The sequence below is a fragment of the Bactrocera dorsalis genome, chromosome 6, assembly GCF_023373825.1.
Source record: "Bactrocera dorsalis isolate Fly_Bdor chromosome 6, ASM2337382v1, whole genome shotgun sequence".
NCBI lineage: Eukaryota > Metazoa > Arthropoda > Insecta > Diptera > Tephritidae > Bactrocera > Bactrocera dorsalis.
The window spans coordinates 23934280-23955276 of NC_064308.1; the positions used below are offsets into that span (position 1 = coordinate 23934280).

Sequence of the window (20997 nt, forward strand, 5' to 3'; positions counted from 1 at the left end):
ATCTGTACTATCTCGGAAGTCCTGGAGAGTCCGGTTTAATGCTTCTATAGCCTTATTGTGAGACATGGTATTTTCATCCAACACTAAGAGCTTGCGTTCTCGCAGTATCCTATCTCTTGAACTATTTTTACTAAAATTGCAAATGGGCGAATCTTCCTGTGACAAATTCAATGGTAATTTTAAAACGGAATGTGCCGTACGACCGCCGTTTAATAGCGTCGCGGCAATGCCTGACTAAGCTACAGCAACTGTTTTCTGACGGATATTAATAATAAGTTAAGCAAAAACGTTTTTGCAGTTCCTCCTGGTGCGTCGAGAAAGAAGAGCCCACCACTGCTGGAATTTATATTTTGCTCTATAAGTAATTGAGGGACTAATTCTGTCACTTGATGTTGCAGTGCTAAGAAATCATAATCTAACTCTCGTGCAATTTCATTATCAAAATCATCCATATTGTCTCGTCGAGGGCTCGACATTCTAATTTTTTTCCAACCATCGTAAAAACCTTGTTTTCGATTATAATTAGCGTTTTAATGTAGACATGACAAATTCAATGGTAATTTTAAAACGGAATGTGCCGTACGACCGCCGTTTAATAGCGTCGCGGCAATGCCTGACTAAGCTACAGCAACTGTTATTTTTTGGCCTTTTCTGACGGATATTAATAATAAGTTAAGCAAAAACGTTTTTGCAGTTCCTCCTGGTGCGTCGAGAAAGAAGAGCCCACCACTGCTGGAATTTATATTTTGCTCTATAAGTAATTGAGTGACTAATTCTGTCACTTGATGTTGCAGTGCTAAGAAATCATAATCTAACTCTCGTGCAATTTCATTATCAAAATCATCCATATTGTCTCGTCGAGGGTTCGACATTCTAATTTTTTTCCAACCATCGTAAAAACCTTGTTTTCGATTATAATTAGCGTTTTAATGTAGACATGTTCATTGAAAGTAATATCTTTTTGTACTTGCTGCAGTTGATGTAAAATTTATTTTATTTATTTATTTAAATGAGAACTAATTATTAATAATTAATTCACAGAGATTAAGCACTGGCTACTAGGGCCTTCGGCTATCTATTACAATAGTTATGTCTAATTAAAATTAAGTGTAAAATTAATAGTTAGTTTTTATTTGCTTATAATATTTAAATGTTATTTATCTTACATATCTTAAGAAAACTGTTGATAGCATTGATGTTGTCAATATTTGGTGTTTTCAGTAGACGGGAGGGTTCCCTGTTTCCAAAGATGGTTTTCCTTTTTTGTGCTAGTGCAGTGCAGTCGTTTAGGATGTGGTTAACTGAGTCGTTTGGATGATTGCAAAGTGTGCAGCTAGGTTTTTCCGTTTTGTTCAACAGATAATTGTGTGTTCTTAAAGTGTGACCTAATCTAAGGCGCACAAATATTTTTATGTATTGGCAGGAACAGTCGGATGGGTAGTTTGGCTTGACACCAGTGGGATTGTGTTCCTTGTATTGGTGTTGAAAGTCTATCCAGTCTCTAGAGTTTGACTCGTAAAGCTCTTTTTTTAGTAGGTTGCGAATATCTTTTGATGTGACGTGTGCGTACGAGAAAACTGGTTCTCTACTCGCCTTTTTGGCGCGATCGTCTGCAAGTTGGTTGCCTCTAATACCAGCGTGTCCAGGGATCCACATGATTTTGATTATGTTTTTGTGTTTGTATAAAATATCTTTTATATTCTTGATCAGTACTGAGTTATTTGTATCATTCAACAGCGCGGTAATTGTCGATTTGCTATCACTGCATATGATGTGTTTTTCTTTAGATTGTACAATAAATAGCACCGCTTCGTATATCGCAGCCGCTTCAGCTGTAAGTATAGAGCAGTACGGTGGTAAAACACCGACGGTTATAATGACACCTTGGTCGTTTGTCACTGCAAACGAAGTGTGGGTATCCGATTTTGATCCATCGGTGTAGATAATTTTCCACTCTGGTTTATAAGTGTTTACTGCGTCGTTAAATAGCTGGTTATATTGTTCTGCGTTGGTGGTTGATTTTTGATACTTGAATAACGTACTTATTATGGATGATTTTAACGTCAGCCAGTGAGGATGAGTGTTCTCCTTTATTAATTGTGGTGTTGATATTATGTCAAGTTTTTTTATAATGTTTATACATTGTACGATCGTGGATAGTTTTTTGGTGGTACGATATGTTTTCATCGCATTAAACAAAAGGGAGTTTTTGCACTGGAGGAGCTTTGGTATGAGCATCATTGTATTCTGCTTTGTTCGGAGAGGAATGCTGGGTAGACCTGCTTCAGTTAAGACCACTTTGGTTGGAGAAGTAGGGAATGCACGAATGCTCCTTTTTACCGCTATGTGATAAGGGGTTTCAACGAGTGCGAGATGGGATTTAGCACAGTGTCCATAGATTGCTAGTCCAAAGTCTATTTTTGACAACATCAATGCTTTTACAATATTTACGAGAGTTGAGATATGGATATGACAGTGTTTTGAAGAGAGAAACTTTATAATGTTTAGTCTATTAAGTAAACTTAATCTAACATATTTACAATGTTCCTTAAATGTTAGTTTTTTATCAAAAATTAAGCCAAGTATTCTTAAAGTTGTAGTGTGAGGGATTTGTGTGCTTTCGAAGGATAGGTTAGGGAAGGTGCATTTTCTTTTTCTGCAAACGTGAAATGTTGCGCTTTTGCTTGCAGAAACTTTTGTTCCTGACGTTTTAGACCATTCTGCTATTTCGGTTAGGATGTTGCTAAAAATGATTTTTACTTGGTTTAAATTTTTTAAAGCCGAAAAAATTAAAACATCGTCTGCGTAGATGATATGGTCTACACATCGGTATGAGGTTATTAAGTTGCTTAATTGGTTAAAGGCAATTATAAATAGTGTTGTTGAAAGGGGAGATCCTTGGGGTATGCCATTATGCAGGGGGTATATGTTGGAGTTTTGGTTATTAACACTTACTGTAATCTTACGATTTGAAAGGAATGACTTTATGAAATTATACGTTTTATCTCCAATGTCCCATTTTTTTAATTCTTGTAATACCGTATGAGCTCCAATTCTATCAAATGCTTTCTCAAAATCTAGACTCAGGACAGATAAGTGATTTTTGGTAGATATTGTTGTTGCAGCGTGGTGTTCAAAGTAAAGAAGTGGGTCAATGACGCCAAGACCACTTTGAAAACCAAACTGGTTGGGGCTTATCAGTCCTTTTTGTTTTAAAAACCACATGAGTCTCTTTGATATAATTTTTTCCAAAACTTTGGCAATGCAGGGTATCAAAGAAATAGGTCTGAAGTCTGAAATTGAGGCACTCGATTTGTTGGGTTTAGGGATGGGAATAATTGTAGCTTTTTTCCATTCTTGAGGTACAATACCCTGCTTTAATATGTTATTGTATAGGGTTATAAGTCTGATTTTTAAAGAGTATGGAAGATTTTTTAGGAGGGGGTAGGAAATTTTGTCTGATCCAGGGGTTTTTCCGGACATTTTGCTGATAGTAGAATCGAACTCTTCTAATGTAATGGGAGATTCTATCAATGTAGCTTCGAAACATGGGGATGGGTTGTGGTATGTTTGGGAAATGATTTGATTAGAAAGTGTAATAAAATTCGGATGAAAGTTGAAATTTTTGGAGTTGTTTGACCATGTTTGTGCAAAGTTTTCTGCAATATGCTGCGGATCGTAAATGGGACCTACGGGAGATTGAATAAAATCAATTTTATTTTGTTTATGTTCTCCTGAAAGAGATTTGATGTCATTCCATATTTTTTTAGAGCTTGAAGTGGGTTTTATATTAGCTGTTAGTTTTTCAAGGGCTATGCGTTTAGCAGACTTTAGTTCTCTTCTGAAGTTAGAGTTTGCTTTTTTGTATCTGATTAAGTTTTCGGTTGTTACGCTCTGTTTGAATTTAGACCAAAGAGCTTGTTTTGTATTTCTCAAGGCAGTTAATAGATTAGACCAATACGGTAGTTTGGCGGAAAATTTTTTTGTGCTAGCTTGGGGAATGGAGATATGTGCAGCGGATCGAATAATCCTTTTTATTTTTGATGCTTCTGCGTTTATGTTTTCTGATATTATTTCAGCACTTGTTGATGTGTTGAGCAGGGAGCAATATTTTAACCAATCAGCTTTATCTGTAAGAAATTTTGATCTCGGCTTAATGATGTATTGCATCGGTGTGATGAGGGAAGTTATGATAGGAAAGTGGTCGCTATTGTGAAGGTCTTCTAGAGTATAAGAACAGAGTTTATGGGCTATGGAAGCTGAACAAAGAGCGATGTCTATATGAGTGAAAGTTTTGTGGGAGGAAAAGTGAGTTGGTGATCTATCATTAAGAACAAATAAGTTCTTTGAGAGAATAACATCTTCCATTATTTGGCCTCTTCCGTTTGAGAAGGTAGATCCCCATAGGGGGCTCCAAGCATTAAAATCTCCAATGATTATTGTGGGTGCAGGAGCAGCGTTAATAACACCTATAAGTTCTCCTGCAGTAAACTTTTGATTCGGAGGGATGTAGCATGTGACTATGGAAAATTTGAAACCGATGTTAATTTCTATTGCAATGGCGGAAATGTTGGAAAAGACTGGGATACGTTTGTGTTTGATATGTTTTTTGATAAACAGGGCAATGCCTTGTTTAGCTGATTTGTTTTGTGGTAGATTATGGAAATAACCAATGTATTTGTGAGGGGTATATGCTGTTTTATTTGTTGGGAGGTGAGTTTCTTGTAATGCAATTACGTGTGGTGAGAATTCATTTATGAGTATATTTAAATCTGGATAATTGTTAAATAGACCTTTCAAATTCCACTGGAGAATTCTCATAGTCTATTTTGTGATGGGGGTTGTGTGGGTAATGGGGCGGCGGGAGTGTTACTGAGTTGGGTGATCAAGTTTGAAATGAGTGAGGTTGTTGCGTTGTAGTCAAAAGGTGTTACAGTTGAGTCTTCGACCGCACTTGTCGTTGGAAACGAATGAGTTGAATTTATTTGATTTATAGTGGTTGTTACATTTTCTTCGTTGCTTGTGCTGATTGTTTTAGAGTTGGAAGTTGTAGGTGAAGTAATATAGGAGAGCGAGATTTGCTCTTTTGTTTGAGTGTTTTGTTGATTGTTTGTGGGAGTTATGTTTGTCGGGTTGTTAATAACGTTAGCGAATGAAGGAGATGAAGAATTGAAAACAGGTGGTATTTGTGCTTTATGGATATTTACTGCTTCGCGGAAAGAGCATTTATTGTCTGTTTGAATTGTTATTATATTCTTTATTTGAGTGAACTTTGGACACAGTTTACTTGAGGCTGGGTGATCAGCAGAACAGTTTGCACAGAGAGTGCGAGTACAGGGTGAGGGATTGTGGGTTGGTAATGCACATGTATCGCAAGTAGGGACCTTATTGCAGCGTTTTTTTGTGTGACCAAGTAATTGGCAGTTTTTGCATCTCATAGGATTTGGATAGTATGGTCTTACCTTTGTTGTATACCATGAAACATCAATTTTTTCCGGTAGGGAGTAGCGATCGAAAGTTAGGAGGACTACACCACTTGGAGTTGGTTGGCTATTTATGTATTTCGGAAATTTATAAATTGATATGACACCCTGTTCTTTCAAGTTTTCGATTATTTCATTCTCTGGAATATCGTTTAGGCACGGAGCGTAAATAGTACCTTTGCATGAGTTTAGATTTTTGTGGAGCTCAATTTTTACGCTGCATATCCCAACGAGTTGCTTTGTTGTAGTGAATTTTTTTGCGATTGTGCTATTTTTAACTAGGAGTAGCAAATTACCGTCTCTTAGTTGACTGATTTTTATTATTTCAGAGCTAATATGTTTCAGGGCTTTGTGAACGGCAAAGCAGGAAAATTTATTCAACGGCTTATTTGCATCACTTGAACTTACCACTATATATTTAGGACTGTCTTTAATTGTTGTTGGTAGAGTAGGAAATAATTCTTCATTCGATATAGGGTTGGCTTTTTTTTTTCTTTTTGGTTGAGGACTAGAAGATAATAGGGCGAACCTATTATTTTCTAGAGCGGTCCCCCAAGGGGACATGTTTTCACAATTTGATTTAGTTAATAGGAGTCAGTAAATAAGAGCAGGCTTATTGAAAAATAAGGTGCGAAAAGGAATGCGAAAATGTAACTTGCACTAGCGAAATTGATTAACACAACGAAATTACTGATAGCACAACCGTATGCGTGGAGTGACAGTCGGAGACTGTGATGTAAAATATCTTCAGCCATGAATTCTTTGTACTTATTCCAACGAGTTTTAGGGTTAGAAAGACCACAAGAAGATAAAAGCGTAGCGTAAAGCTCCCTTATTTTATCTGGCGATCGGCATTGTACAGTTTCCTCCATAGGTTCGTCACCGCCGGTAATATAGTGGGACGGCATTACAGTATTCATTGTTGTTCATTTTCGCATCTATATAAATAAAAATGAATCGCCAAAATGTATGTACGCTCATAACTTTCATACGACTCAACCAAATTTGATAATTCTTTTTTTAAAATGTTCGTTGAGGTTCAGGGATGGTTTATGGTTTTCGAATAATTGCCGGAAAACTCCTAAAAACAGCCCTTGAATGTTTGTTCGTTAGTAACGCTAAGAGAACGGCTGAACCAATATTGATGAAATTTTAAGAGGTTGTTCGTTGTGGATCGGGAAAGAAAATTGAAAAATTCCAAAAAGTTAATTTTTCCATACAAATTTTTTTGTTCAATTTTTTTGTTTTGTTTTTTAATTATTTAAATCATTCAAATTTGGCGTTTGCTTCAAAAATTTTTGAAAATTATTCAGTGAAAATGTTATGTGTTTTTCACACAAAGTGATCAATTACAGATTGAAAATTGTCACGATGCCATGAAGAGGTCGCGCTAATATCGGTCGGTGTTCTTTTTGGCATCAACATAGATTAGCAGCCCAAGGCACATGAACGAGTACTCCCAGGATACGTGCGGTATTATGGGTCGCGATCAATCAGAAAGCGATCGTCACGATGTCACAGCAAGACTTTTCAACAGCTTCGATGGACATTATCTTCAAGCAACGAATATATGGTGCTGTTAGATGCTAGATGTACTATGTTGGCAAAAGAGAAGTTTGCCGCACGCACACATTCTTCTTGAGATGGTGGGTAGTGGTTCCACCAGATCAAATTGATGAAATTATTTTTGCGGAAATTCCTGATGCAGAGAAAGATCCAGTATTATACGAAGTGATGAAAACCAATATGGTTCATGGAACTTGCGAACACCACAATCCCACTTCGGTTTGTATGTCTGATAATAAATGGACGAAACGCTATCCACGTTTCTTCGGCGTCGCTCACCAGACGACAATGGCAGAACATTCAGCATTCAATTTAGAAGAGTGAATATCGAAGTTGACTACACATGGATCGTACTATGTTCCCCACTGTTGTTTAATTCACATTCAAAACTCATATCAATGTTGAGTACTGCAGTTTGGTGAAATCTATAAATTGCGTTTGTAAGTACGTCACCAAGGGAAGCAACATGGCGGTTATTGGTCTTGAACGATACGGTCGATACGCTAAAGAGCTTTGTAAGATATTTACTTTTGTAATTCATGAACGTTTTCCGACTGTTGTGCGTCTCGAAGTTAATTTGGAGAATGGCCAAAGTGGGTATTTCGACCCAGGGAATACAGTACAGCCAGTGGTAAGACCGCCAGCAACAAAACTAACATTTACGAGTTTTTTCTCAACTTTCGTCAATGATCCGTTTGCGAGAACATTGCTCTATTCGGAAATACCTTGATATTATACCTGGAATGCATCGTCGAAGAAATAGTTGCGCAGAAAGCAAGGCCAACCAGTAGATGGGCATACAGGTGTGTTATCAACTAATGCATTAGGACGAATTTACACAATCTACCCGAAAAACGACGATTGTTTCTACCTTCGGTTGCTATTGATTAATGAACGCGGTACAACTTCATTTGGGTCATTGCGTACTGCGAATGGTACGGTGTCTGCGAGTTTTGGAGAAGTAAGCCAGCAATTACAATTGCTGGAAAATGTCAATCACTGGCATGCAAATGAAATTCGCACACTTTTCGCGATAATCATTTCGACGTATCAGCCTTCAAATCCGCACCTATTATGGGATACGAACAAAAATAACATTGCCGAGGACATTTTACATCGTCTTCGCTAAACCTTGGAAATGGGTCAATTCCAGTTGATGCTTCCGGTGGTTCGATATCAATTCCATCTTCCCGTTATCAATTCTCGAAAGAAGAACTCATCACAAATGACCAGACATTGGCCAAATTATCGTGACTACGATTCCTTAAGTGCACGCGCAATGTTAACTGCCAAAAATACCGATGTTGTTGACTTAAACGGGAACATTCAAAGTCAAATTCCGGGAGACTTGTGCACATAAAAATCGATCGATCGCCTTGACAGTGAAGACGTTGCCGTGAATTGTCCAGTGGAATTTCTAAATTTTTTGGAGAGCCTTGGTAGTATGCCACCGCATCATTTGCGTCTCAAAGTTGGATCTGTCGTTCATATGTTCCGCAATCTGCGCTATCGAATACAAGGGCAGAATGCTTGAATCTAATAATTCCTTTGAGTTCTACCGATTTGCCATTTCAGTTCAAACGTATTCCGTTTCCAGTGAAAATTGCATTTGAGATGAAAATCAACAGGAAACAAGGATAGTCGCATAGTGTGTAGCATAAATTTGGAAATGCTCTGTTTTTCACATGGTCAGGTATACGTGGCGTACTCACGAGTTGGAAAACCATCTTTTTTGTATACCGGAACAAAAACCAAAAAATTTTGTTTATCAAGCTGCGTTACATTGAAAAAGAAAATGCAACGTTAACTTTCCTTTCAATTCTAAACATATAATTTCACGCAGGACAACGGCTGCGGGGTTAGCTAGTTTATAATATTAGTATGAGTATGATTTGGATATACCAGATTTCCGCTTCCGAGGCATATTCTAAGAAAAGCAGAGTAAGAATTAACATCAGCGAGTAAGATCTAAAATAATAAAGTGACAGCTAACCACAAAAATTACGGATTACCTCAAAAATTTGAATAGTTTTATACTGCATGTGACAGAAGAAAATAACAATATATAGAAAAATTAGAAACAGTTGAAACTATGTACATATATTCAATTGAATTAGATATTTTCGTCACCGCCGGTAATACAGTGGGACGGTATTACAGTATTCATGGTTGCAACTTCATTACTGTAATGCTAGATGGCATTGAAGTAGCTAAATTTGACGATTTTTGACAAACAATTTCTTTTTATCTTTTTAAAAATTTTTTTTTTAATATAAAGTACACTATTTTACTTCTAATACCTTCAGAAGTGTATGTACAAAGTTTCATGATGATCGGTTAAGTAGTTTTTGCGTGAAAGCGTAACAAACAAAGTTACATTCGCATTTATAATATTAGTATGATAATATGATGTAAAACTTACATTTATATTTTTAAAGTAATTACAATATGTGGAGATAATGATTTTTAAACGGTTGGCAGTAATTTGTCCAAAATTCTCTAAACAACTTTAGATATTGAAATAACATCCCTCTTCACCTTGCCAAAACATTGGCGGCTATTGCAACATGTCAGATATTTGTCGCAGTTACTCAGTATCGCGTCATGTAAGCACAATATAGCGTGTTTCCAAGTTTTCACCAAAAATAAGGGTGGCCACTTGATCTATTGTTGCGAGCATTAAATTAATAATTGCGTTCGTGTGTTCTAAATGGTCGTTTATCTGCTTTGATCACGACTTTTTAGTCATCATTTGGCAAGCGCTGCAAAGCACTCGTAAACAGCCTGACAACGCATGACGTTCTTTAAGTAGTTGCTGCAGATCTTGAATAATTCTCTTTTCATTGCTGCATTGATCTCTTGACGTCGATCAAGTTGTTCATCCATGTTGCCCATGATGTATATTTGTAAAAATTTATGCGAATTTTTTTTTCAACTTTAACCCCCCCAAATGTTAGTGATTGACAAAAAAATCCTTCCTCAAGACTGGCGCTGTAGCTTAACTTTAGGGGGTCGCTTTTTTATTTTAGTTTTTTATACAGCTAACATAGGAATTTTCGTTTTTTCATTCAAACTAAAATTTTACCAATTAATTTTCGTTTCTCTTCTTTCTTTTGTTTTTTTGAGGTAATAAAAAATTCAAATGATTCTAACAAACATGAATTTTGAACAAATGCTTACGATTTGAAATAATGGGTTGTCAAAAGAGTTTTGCGGTATTTTCGCTAGTTGGCGCTGAAAGCGCGTAGTTCTAGTTTTATTCGTCGCATCGGGTCATGCTTTACCTTTCTGGAAAGCTCATTTCACGCGCTAACACGTGTTTATTTGATTGCCGTTTCTTTTAAGTCGTTCGTGAGTGGAGCAAAATAGAGAGAAAATACGGCATATTTTACAGTACTACTACGATAAAGGCAAAATGCCTCTCAAGCCGCCAATAAAATTTGTGCAGTTTATGGATCCGATACAGTTTCCATTTCCACTACACAACGATGGTTTTAACGTTTTCGTTCTGGTGTAGAGGTGGTCGAAGATGCGCCACGCTCCGGAAGGCCTGTCGTCGAATATTGCGATAAAATCCCTGATTTGGTCGAAAGAGACCGGCATAGTAGCAGCCGTAGCATCGGTCAAGAGCTGGGCATGAGTCATCAAACCGTTATAAACCATTTGAAGAAGCTTGGAGTCACTAAGAAGCTCGATGTATGGGTGCCACACGAATTGGCGCAAAAAAACATCTTTGACCGTATCGACGCATGCGAATCGCTTCTGAATCGCAACAAAATCGACCCGGTTTTGAAGCGTGACAGCCGGGAAGGTTTTTCTGTGTGTTTGGTGGGATTGGCAGAGAATAATCCACTATGAGCTGCTCCCCTATACCCAAACGCTCAATTCGGACCTGTACTGCCAACAAGTGGACCGCTTGAAGGCAGCACTCATGCAGAAGAGGCCATCGTTGATCGACAGAGGCCGAATTGTCTTCCATTAGAACAACGCCAGGCCACACACATCTTTAGTGACGCGCCAGAAGCTCCGGGAGCTCGGATGGGAGGTTCTTTTGCAACCACCGTATAGTCCGGATCTCGCACCAAGTGATTACTACCTGTTTCTGTCCATGGCGAACGCGCTTGGTAGTCTGAAGTTGGCCACAAGAGAGTCCTGTGAAAATTGGCTATCCGAGTTTTTTGCCAATAGGGAAGCGAGCTTCTATGAGAGGGGCATTATGAAGTTGACATCTTGTTGGGAACGCGTCATCGAACAAAACGGCGCATATTTGACTTGAATCGCATTATTGTAACCAATTTTATGAACAATTGAAAATTCAATAAAAATACCGCAAGACTTTTTTGACAAGCAATATAATTTTAGTATTTATGAGTTGCATTGAATTTTAACATAAATGGATAAAAATAATCCTATGTCCATCCCATGGTTTTGAGCTACCTCTCGACCGCCCAATCGGGACAGCCGTTCGTGAGTTATAAATAGTGTAACTAACACGACTTTCTTTTATATATTTCGATATGTTATATTTTTTTCATGTTTTCGAATTGTTTAATGTAAAATTAATATAAAAATTTAAAAATAAACGACAGTAAATCTTTCAAAATCACTGATAGTGTCATAAATGTTGAGCATAAAGGTATCCAAATTCGATGTTATACCTAGGGCAACAAACCGTCTACAGTGGTTGTAATCTATATTATTATTATTTTTTTATTCCGTCACGCTACATACTTATTAAGTGCGTGGATTTAGTTTATATTTTTACTAAAAGTGCCAACTAATCGTGTTAGTGCTATATTTGGTTATCGTGATTAATTTCCGGTCAAATCTTTTCGGTTTTCGGCCTTCAGGAAAGTGAAGTGCAAACCAAAAAACATCACCTGAAACAAAAAAAAATAAGAAATATGTATATAAAGAAATAAAAAATACCAATAGAAAAATACATATGTATACAATTGGTACATATAGTGGAAGTGGAAAAGTGCAGTGATCCCTAAATAAAAAGAAAAGTAATTAATACTTACATATGTATACACATGAATAAAGTGTCAAATACAGAAGTCAAATATACATCTTTATGTATAAAAGTACGTGGCACGTTGTTTGTCCACGATGGACTCCTAAACTACTGAAATTTAGCACACTGTGTCCAGTTCGAACCAACTTAGGAGATAGGATAGTAAAAACAATTCGTACGAGGTTTGACAATTAGGTAATGAGACTGATTTTATTGCCGCGCTTGTGGTAAACCTGTGACCTTGAAATTACCTTTCTCTTTTTCCGACATCTCTCCCCTCTCCATTGATATATGTACCACCGCTCTAGCTTGTTTAGTTCGCCTGCTGCGTCAAGTTGAGTAGACGTGTGTTTGTAGTGCTCGTCACGAATATGGAAAAACGAAATCAAGAGCAACGCGTCGAGATACAATTTTGCGTCAGATTGGGCGAAACAGCTTCGGAAACGTACGCTAAAATTGTAAGAGTGTATGGTGATAGTGCTCTTAGTCGTGCCCAGGTGTTTCGATGGCACAAAGAGTTTAAGGAGGGGCGTGAAAGCGTGGAAGACGAGGAGCAGAGTGGGTGACCAGTCAAGGTGCGGACTGACGTTTTGATAGCCGTGGAATCGTCCACAAAGAATTTGTTCCACCGGGGAAAACTGTGAATCAAGTCTACTATTGCCAAGTACTCGAAGGATTGCGAAAACGAGTCAACAGGGTGCGCCCAGACATCGCTCGTAACTGGATCCTTCATCACGACAACGCGCCGTGCCACACCGTCCTCAGCGTGTCCCAGTATTTGGCCTCTAAAGGGATCGCCGTGTTGCAACAGCCGCCTTATTCGCCCGACATGTCACCTTGTGACTTTTTTGTTTCCTAAAACAAAATCGGTGGTCAAAGGAACTCATTTTGAGTCGATTGCGGACATCCAGGCGGCCGTGACGAGGGTACTCGCGGACACCCAAGTCGAAGCGTTCCAGAAATGTTACGAAGCATGGAAAACGCGCTGGAATCGCTGTACAGCTCCCCAAGGGGACTACTTTGAAGGGGATGGCAGAGTTGTAGAATAATTTTCAAATATACAGTTTTTATGGAATCAGTCTCATTACTTAATTGTCATACCACGTAAACAAAGAATATTGTGAAAGCTCTATTAAATGGACGTCCTATTATGTGGACATCTCCATTAACTATTCACATTGTTGATGTTTATTAAGTACAATTAAGCGTTTAGCTGTAAGCGGACAACTCTACTAATTGAACAGCGATTCCCACGACAGCCGGTTCTACGCACCGGAATTGACTCGGATTTTATCCGACCAAGGGCTGTTTTTTCGGCGATCTAACCCCGTTTGGATCGGTGAGTACTACTACTACTAATTGAACAGAAAGGCTGGTAAACAGACATTGAGAAAGCAGCCTTAAATTCGTTATTTTTTCCAATGAAATTTATTTGTATGAACAAATTAAAAATTAAATCGCAAGTACAACCCTTTGATTCTTATACCGACAAAAACGTTTTCACCTTTATTCATAAATAAAATTTTTCTTCTTCTTTTTTACTGGCGTAGATACCACTTACGCGATTATAGCCGAGTTAACAACAGCGCGCCAGGCATTTCTTCTTTTCGTTACGTGGCGCCAATTGGATATTCCAAGCGAAGCCAGGTCCTTCTCCACTTGGTTCTTCCAACGGAGTGTAGGTCTTCCTCTTCCTCTGCTTTCCCGGCGGGTACTGCGTAGAATACTTTCAGAGCTGGAGTGTTTTCGTCAGCTCCATATCGCAGGACGGGCATTATGAGTGACTTATAGAGTTTGGCTTTTATATCAATATCATCGGCATACGCCAGCAGATGTACGCTCTTATAAAAGATTGTACCTGTTCGATTAAGTTAGATAGTGGTCCAAGTCGATTTTAGGTCCTCGAAGCGTACGCACGTCTAGAACACTGGTGACGTGTCTTCCGTCTATTACAACATGATCGATCTGGTTGGCTTTTGGATCCGGAGGCAGCCAGGTAGCTTTATGTATGTTCTTATGCTGGAATCTAGTACTACAGATAACCATATTTCGGGCCCTGGCGAAGTCGATCAGCCTCAACCCATTTGGAGATGTTTCCTTGTGGAGGTTGAATTTACCGACCGTAGTGCCAAAGATACCTTCTTTGCCCACCCTGGCGTTGAGGTCGCCAAGCACGATTTTGACATCGTGGCGGGGGCATCTCTCATAAGTGCGATTTATGCACTCATAAAAGGCATCTTTGGTCACATCGTCCTTCTCTTCCGTCGGGGCGTGGGCGCAAATCAGCGATATGTTGAAGAACCTCGCTTTGAAGCGGATTGTGGCTAGACGTTCATTCACCGGAGTGAATGATAGTAGTCGGCGACGGAGTCTCTCTCCCACCACGAATCCAACACCAAACTTGCGCTCCTTTATATGGCCACTGTAGAAAATGTCACAAGGACCTACTCATCCGAGGCTGATTGCTACTTTTCATTGGGGGTGTTTTTTACGTGGCGGGTCCCAAACCCAGCGCACAACCCTATGCAGGGGATGTTTCGCCTTCTCACTTTAGCCCGCCTTCAAACAGATGTTCTTAGGCTACCCAGAGGATACTTGGTCAAAGACCGGAAGTCGTGAGCTGCTTGAGTCATATGTAAAAGAATCGTTTCTGGCCACTCCCAAGTGAATGGCGATCTGAGAACTTTCCTCACTTGCGTGAACTTCTACACATGACTCCATCCATTTCGATAGTTTATATATTATATTCGAAAATATCCTGTGAAATCGGCAAGATCGTATCTTGAAAAGTTTTTGAATGGCAGCGTTCTAAACAGCGACCGCTCAGAGATGCAAACATATATGTATGTATAAGTGAAATTCTAAACGCGTTTTTCTCGAAACGACATTTTTCAAAATTGCTGACATCATAACTCAACGAGAAATTGACCAATCGACTTCAAATTAAAACTGGGTATAGTTGAATATATTTGCTATACAATAACTACGATCTTTTTGATTGGTTGAAAATTGTCAATTTGACATTAAAAAAACGATTTTTTTTCAAATGACGCGTTTTTTTTTTAAATCCTGTTTACTTTGGAACGCACCTTGTATATATGTACGTTGTAGTTAACAAAAAGCTGCGGTAAGACAAAATTTATAAATTTGGGGTTTGTGCTGGTGAACATATACATATATGTATATAGTATATGTACGTTTTTAATGAAACTACAGGTAGATTTTTCGATTTTTTCAAATTTCTAGACTAGAATACCCCCTTAATAGCACCAAAGTATTCGAAATAGTCTCGGCTAAAAGTGACAAACAAAATATAATTATAATATTGTATAAAAGTGCGATGTGACAAAAAATTAAGAATTATCAGTAGCCACAAGAGTGAAGAGTGACGTACCACTATAACTTACCGTTTCCAGTGCCGCTACAAAACCTTGTAGCGGTTTTTCGCCATGTTTATAGATTTTTGTTCGAAAATTTTTCGATTAAATTACTTTATTGTGCTATTGCTCATTTTGCGTATTCTTCGATTTGGGTTTTCGTTATTTGGGAATTGACGTTTTTCGCTTTCGCCATTTAATACTCAATATTTAATTATTCTGTGCCAAATAATTCTTTTTTGTGAATTTTAATTCAACCAATGCAAAATGAGTAAGCCAAAGCCAACTCTCTCAAACCTGTCCCCAAGTAAGGAGTTGACGGACTTAAAGTCGTTAAGACGTCAAAGAACCATTGCCAAAAGTAGTATTTTTCGAATTAAAACGGGTCTTCTTGAAAAGACTATGTCATTAAATCCAATCGAATTGGAATGCCGCCTCGGCATAATAAATTCATATAGTGAAAAAATTAATGAAATGCCATTCTAAGATTAAAGGAATTGACGAAGACGACATGGCCCGAGGGGAGTTATATGACATTATCGTTGAAACAAAGTCCATAATGAAGTAAATGTTAGCAAAAAAAACTCCACTTGCCGAAACATCTTTTGTAGCTTATCACAGCTTAAGGCTCCCTAAAGTTAATTTGCCGAAATTCAAAAGAGAACATTCAGAATTCAAAAATTTTATGTTAATTTGGTTTGAGAGCTTGATTCATAATGACCCAAATATCCCAGATATAGACAAATTTAACCATTTTAAAGCGTTTCAAATGTTGGATGAAAAATACCCGAAAGCGTTGGCAAGTCTCAAGAAGGTTTATGATAATAAATGTTTGTTATTCTTCAATACAATATCTAAACTTTTTGAGCTGCCAACCATCCCAAAGCTATCTGCACCTTCATAACGCAATAATTATACACATTGTGATGACAAAGGTTGACTCTGCCACCCGATCCAAATGGGAAGAAATGCTTGATTATGACAAGTTACAACTGTGGAAGGACAGTGAAGCCACCCTAAATAGGAGATACTAGCACCAATTGGCAGAAGGAGCAGCACACTCAAGGACGAAGACCATGCCATCAAGCAGTACGAGTCATGGTAAGCAACAACAAATGGATAGGGCCAAATGACGCTAGTTGATGCAAATACAAGACAGCTTAGTTGTCAACAGTGCAAATCGTGGGATCAACATTTAACTGCCTGCCCCACTTTCAAATCTCTTCCGCTTCATCATAGATTCGAGTTCGTCAAATCGGTGCCCTTATGCGAAAAGTGCTCGCGTAAATCGATCTCAACACACGCTGTTGCAGTTTCTTTCCCTGCTGCACGTCATCCGTAGCCATCCACCACACATGCCATGTATACAGCGAGAATGCCGGACCGGATAATGTTGAGAACAGCAGTAATTTTAGTGAGGACCAGTTGTGAAGATTACCTGCCTGCGAGAGAGTTGCTGGACTCAGGCTCCCAGGTCAACTTTATGACGGAGGATTTGGCTGAGAAGTTGCGGATTCGACGTCAGCACAAAACATTACGCGTAATAGGAATTGGCAATTCCAATACAAAAGTGGGATCAAATCTAAGCGCGTTTGTCAAGTCGCGGTGGAGTTCTGGGTAAAGCGATGCATTTCGGCCAATCATCCAGACCATAACATCAATGCTAGTGGCTGGAAATTTCCGCACAATATTGAATTGGCGGATGCAGAATTCCACTGATCTAAAAAAAAGATATCCTATTGGATGATGACACATCTTTCTGTCTTTTAGCTGTTGGCCAAATTAAAAATGGTCCTAACCAACCAATACTTCAGAAAACCCTCTAAGAATGTATTGTATCTGCCAAATACGCTAGCAGTTTAAGTTATCCTCCCAGATTACATAATACATTATGCCAAGCTGAAGAAGACTGTACGTCAAATACAAGCAATTGTACTCAACTCTTCTTCGTTTTCGTTTACACAAGTACGCTTTAACGGCAGACATTACTAAAATGTACCGCCAAATAATAGTGTACGAAGACAGAAATTGTCAGCTTATTGTGTGGAGAGAGTATCCCTCAGCGCATATACAAATTTTTCGACTTAACACCGTCACTTACCGCACTGCGCCTGCACCATTTCGCGCAACACGGTGTTTACAAATGCTCAGCGATGCTAATAAGTACAACTAAATATCCACTCGGTTCATTGGCCATTAAAAGGACTTTTATGTCGATGACTTATTGACAGGATCTGAAAATTTTGAGTCTGTAGATCTTATAACTGAAGCAATTAACATATTAAACTCGGCCGGACTCACCTTAACGAAGTGGTTTTCGAACCACCCTAAATTTTCGACAGTGATTGCACTGATAAGTATTTAAGCTTCAATGACAAAAATTCAACTAAAACACTAGGAATCCATTGGTTACCGAAAGAGTTTTTGCTTCGATTGGTTTCGGATGCCAACTTTAATGAACTGCGATCCACTAAACGGAACATATTGTCAGTATCCGCTCGCCTTTTCGATCCTCTAGGATTATTAGCCCCATCAGTTATCAAAGCAAAAATCTTATTGCAAGGGCTTTGGATTCAAAAACTATGAGATGCGTCGATTCCATTACGCCTCGACACTAGCTGGCAGGATTTCAAAGTCAACCTACTGCAGCTCTCGTCAATTAGCATTCCTCGGTATGTATGGCTTCTCCGATGCTTCAACAAAAGCGTACAGATGCTGCATACACATGTACATTGGCGGCATGTGCCAACAAAGCAAAATTCTGCGGATCAAGTGTCTCGGGGTTGTAAAGTGGACGAATTGAATAATTCGATATGGTTTGGTGGTCCACAGTTCCTCCTAGAAGACCCTTCATTATGGCCAATTAATAACCACTTACAGCTCTCACCAGAAGACGAAGCATCAGAGAAGAAGAAAAATTTATTTACACTAATTCCGACTGCTGAGAGAAATTCAATATTGGACCTTATTCAAAAATTCTATTCTCATAAAAAATTGTTTTGTGTGGTCTCATACATTTTTAAATTATACAGGTGGTTCAATCAGAATCTTGGCATGTTATTTAAAAAATGCATAACTTAACCGTTTTTGCATGAGTATTCGTATAATTCGCTTTCATTCAAATTAATCCGAGTAGGAGGTCGCATATTAAATGCGCCTTTTCTATATGATGCCAAATTTATTATTAAATAAAAGTTTGAAATAAAAGTTGAAATCGATCGGATGTCCGATAAATAACCGACCTCAACGTGAAGCTAGCGGCACATCTGAAAAAAAAGTTTCTACTTCAAATTGTGCATATTATAATAGCTACTCGCCAAAATTTCAGAAATTTATCTTGCGCAATTATCTGTTGACAGTCGTTTTTGTGAGTCTATTTCGGTGATTTCCCCAAAATGGAAAAAAATTGAATATCGAGCTGTAATTAAATTTTTATTTTTGAAAGGCAATACGCCTTCACAAATCAAAGATGAGGTTGACTCTGTGTATGGTGACTCTGCACCATCGTTAACACCGTAAAATTTTGGGCAGCTGAATTTAAACGTGGTCGCAGGAGCTTGGAAGATGATGAACGTCCTGGGCGTCCAAAAACTGTAACCACTAACGATAACATCGCTAAAGTTCATCAATTGGTACTAGACGACCGCCGGATTAAAGTTAGGGAAATAGCTGAGATTATGAAGATGTCAAAAGAAACTGTTTGTCACATATTAAACCAAGATTTGGGCATGAGAAAGCTGTCCGCACGTTGGGTGCCGCGTTTGCTTACGCTAGACCACAAACGTGCGCGCACGAACATTTCCAGCGCTCTGTTGGCTCAGTTTAGAGCCAATAAGACCGCGTTTTGTCGCCGATTGATAACTGTAGACGAAACTTGGATTCATCATTATACGCCCGAAACAAAAAACCAATCTAAACAGTGGATTGAAAAGGGGGAACCAGCCCCAAAAACCCTAAAGCTGTGTATTCGGCTGGGAAAGTGATGGCGAGTGTTTTTTGGGACAGCCATGGAATTATTTTTATCGACTCTCTTGAAAAAGGAAAAACTATAATAGGAGCATACTACGCATCATTATTGGACAAGCTAAAGGAAGAAATTTCGAAAAATCGGCCACATTTGCAAAAAAAGAAAATCTTGTTCCACCAAGACAACGCACCATCTCACACCTCAACAGTCGCCATGGCGAAAATTCACGAATTGCGGTGCGAACTGCTTGACCATCCACCTTATTCACCGGATCTAGCACCAAGCGACGTTTTTTGTTTCCTCAACTTAAAACTGCGCTCGGCGGCCAGAGATTTTCGTCAAATGAGGAGGCAATCTCTTTCGTGAACTCGTATTTTGCAGACAAAGACGCCAAGTACTATTTGGAAGGGTTGCAGAGATGGGAGCATCGCTGGGAGAAGTGTGTGGAGTTACAAGGAGACTATGTAGAAAAATATAAAAAAAATTTTGAAAAAGTCGCGTGCATCATGGTTAGGTCCGTTATTTATCGGACAGCCCTCGTATAAGGGATGCGTCTTCGGAGCAGCTCTGAATAAAAAAACTTGTTCAAGATCTTTAAATAACGGTGCTCACTGACAGGTATTGTTACACCGTTTTCTTGAAAGAAATGTGGCCCGATAATACACATTGATGAAACTGTGCACCACCCAGTGACACGTTCTGAAGAAAATTGTGTCTCGTGGTTTAGTTCCCGATTTTCTCCATATGCGGCAATTTCGCTTGTTTAATTTCCGTTTAAATTAAAACTGGCTCATAAGCAAAAAACAGACATGGACTGAAAAGCATGGAACCATTGCACTATTCAAACCCTCTTTTCGGTACGCAAAGCTTTCATTTTTAAAAAGTTAAAATAATAACCTTGGTCTTTCCAACGGATTGGAGGTCTTCCTCTTCCTCTGATTCCCCCGGCAAGTACTGCGTAGAATACTTTCAGAGCTGGAGTGTTTTCGTCCATCCGGACAACATGACCTAGCCAGCGTAGCCGCTGCCTTTTAATTCGCTGAACTATGTCAATGTCATCGTATATCTCGTACAGCTCATCGTTCCATCAAATGCGATAATCGCCGTGGCCAATGCACAAAGGACCATAAATCTTTCGCAGAACTTTTCTCTCGAAAACTCACAACGTCGACTCATCAGTTGTTGTCATCGTCCAAGCCTCTACACCATATAGCAGGACGGGAATTATGAGTGACTTGAGCTCTCGTTCACGGCCAGATCCATTTGTTTTCCTTTTTTGTCCAGTCTAAAGAAAGCAGAACTAGTGGCGCGGGTGTTAAGGCCAATGATATCAATATCATCGGCATACGCTAGCAGCTGTCCGCTTTTACAACAGATTCGAGCTCAAAAGAGCTCGAATTTTTTTCTCCAGAAGTAGGTTGAAGAAGTCGCACGATAGGGAGTCGCCTTGTCTGAAACCTCGTTTGGTATCGAACTGCTCGGAGATGTCCTTCCCGATCTTGACGGAGCTTTTGGTGTTGCTCAACGTCAGTTTACACAGCTGTATTAGCTTTGCGGGGATACCAAATTCAGACATCGCGGCGTAGA

General features: G+C 38.9%; 1 protein-coding gene across 37 annotated transcripts in view; it reads right to left on the bottom strand.

Annotated features, from left to right (window-relative positions):
* Positions 1 to 647: 647 nt before the first annotated feature.
* The window catches only part of LOC105225247 (sialin), a 197945-nt gene continuing 177595 nt past the window's right edge, over positions 648 to 20997 (bottom strand). For 36 of the 37 annotated variants that reach the window (XM_049460219.1, XM_049460220.1, XM_049460221.1 and 33 more), the window contains one exon: positions 648 to 11929. In XM_049460219.1, coding sequence (XP_049316176.1) covers positions 1147 to 4821 — 3675 coding nt within the window. In that variant the 5' untranslated portion in view covers positions 4822 to 11929 and the 3' untranslated portion in view covers positions 648 to 1146. Of the gene's footprint in view, positions 11930 to 13627; positions 19067 to 20997 lie in introns of those variants that run through there. The other variant, XM_049460239.1, reaches the window with a different exon arrangement.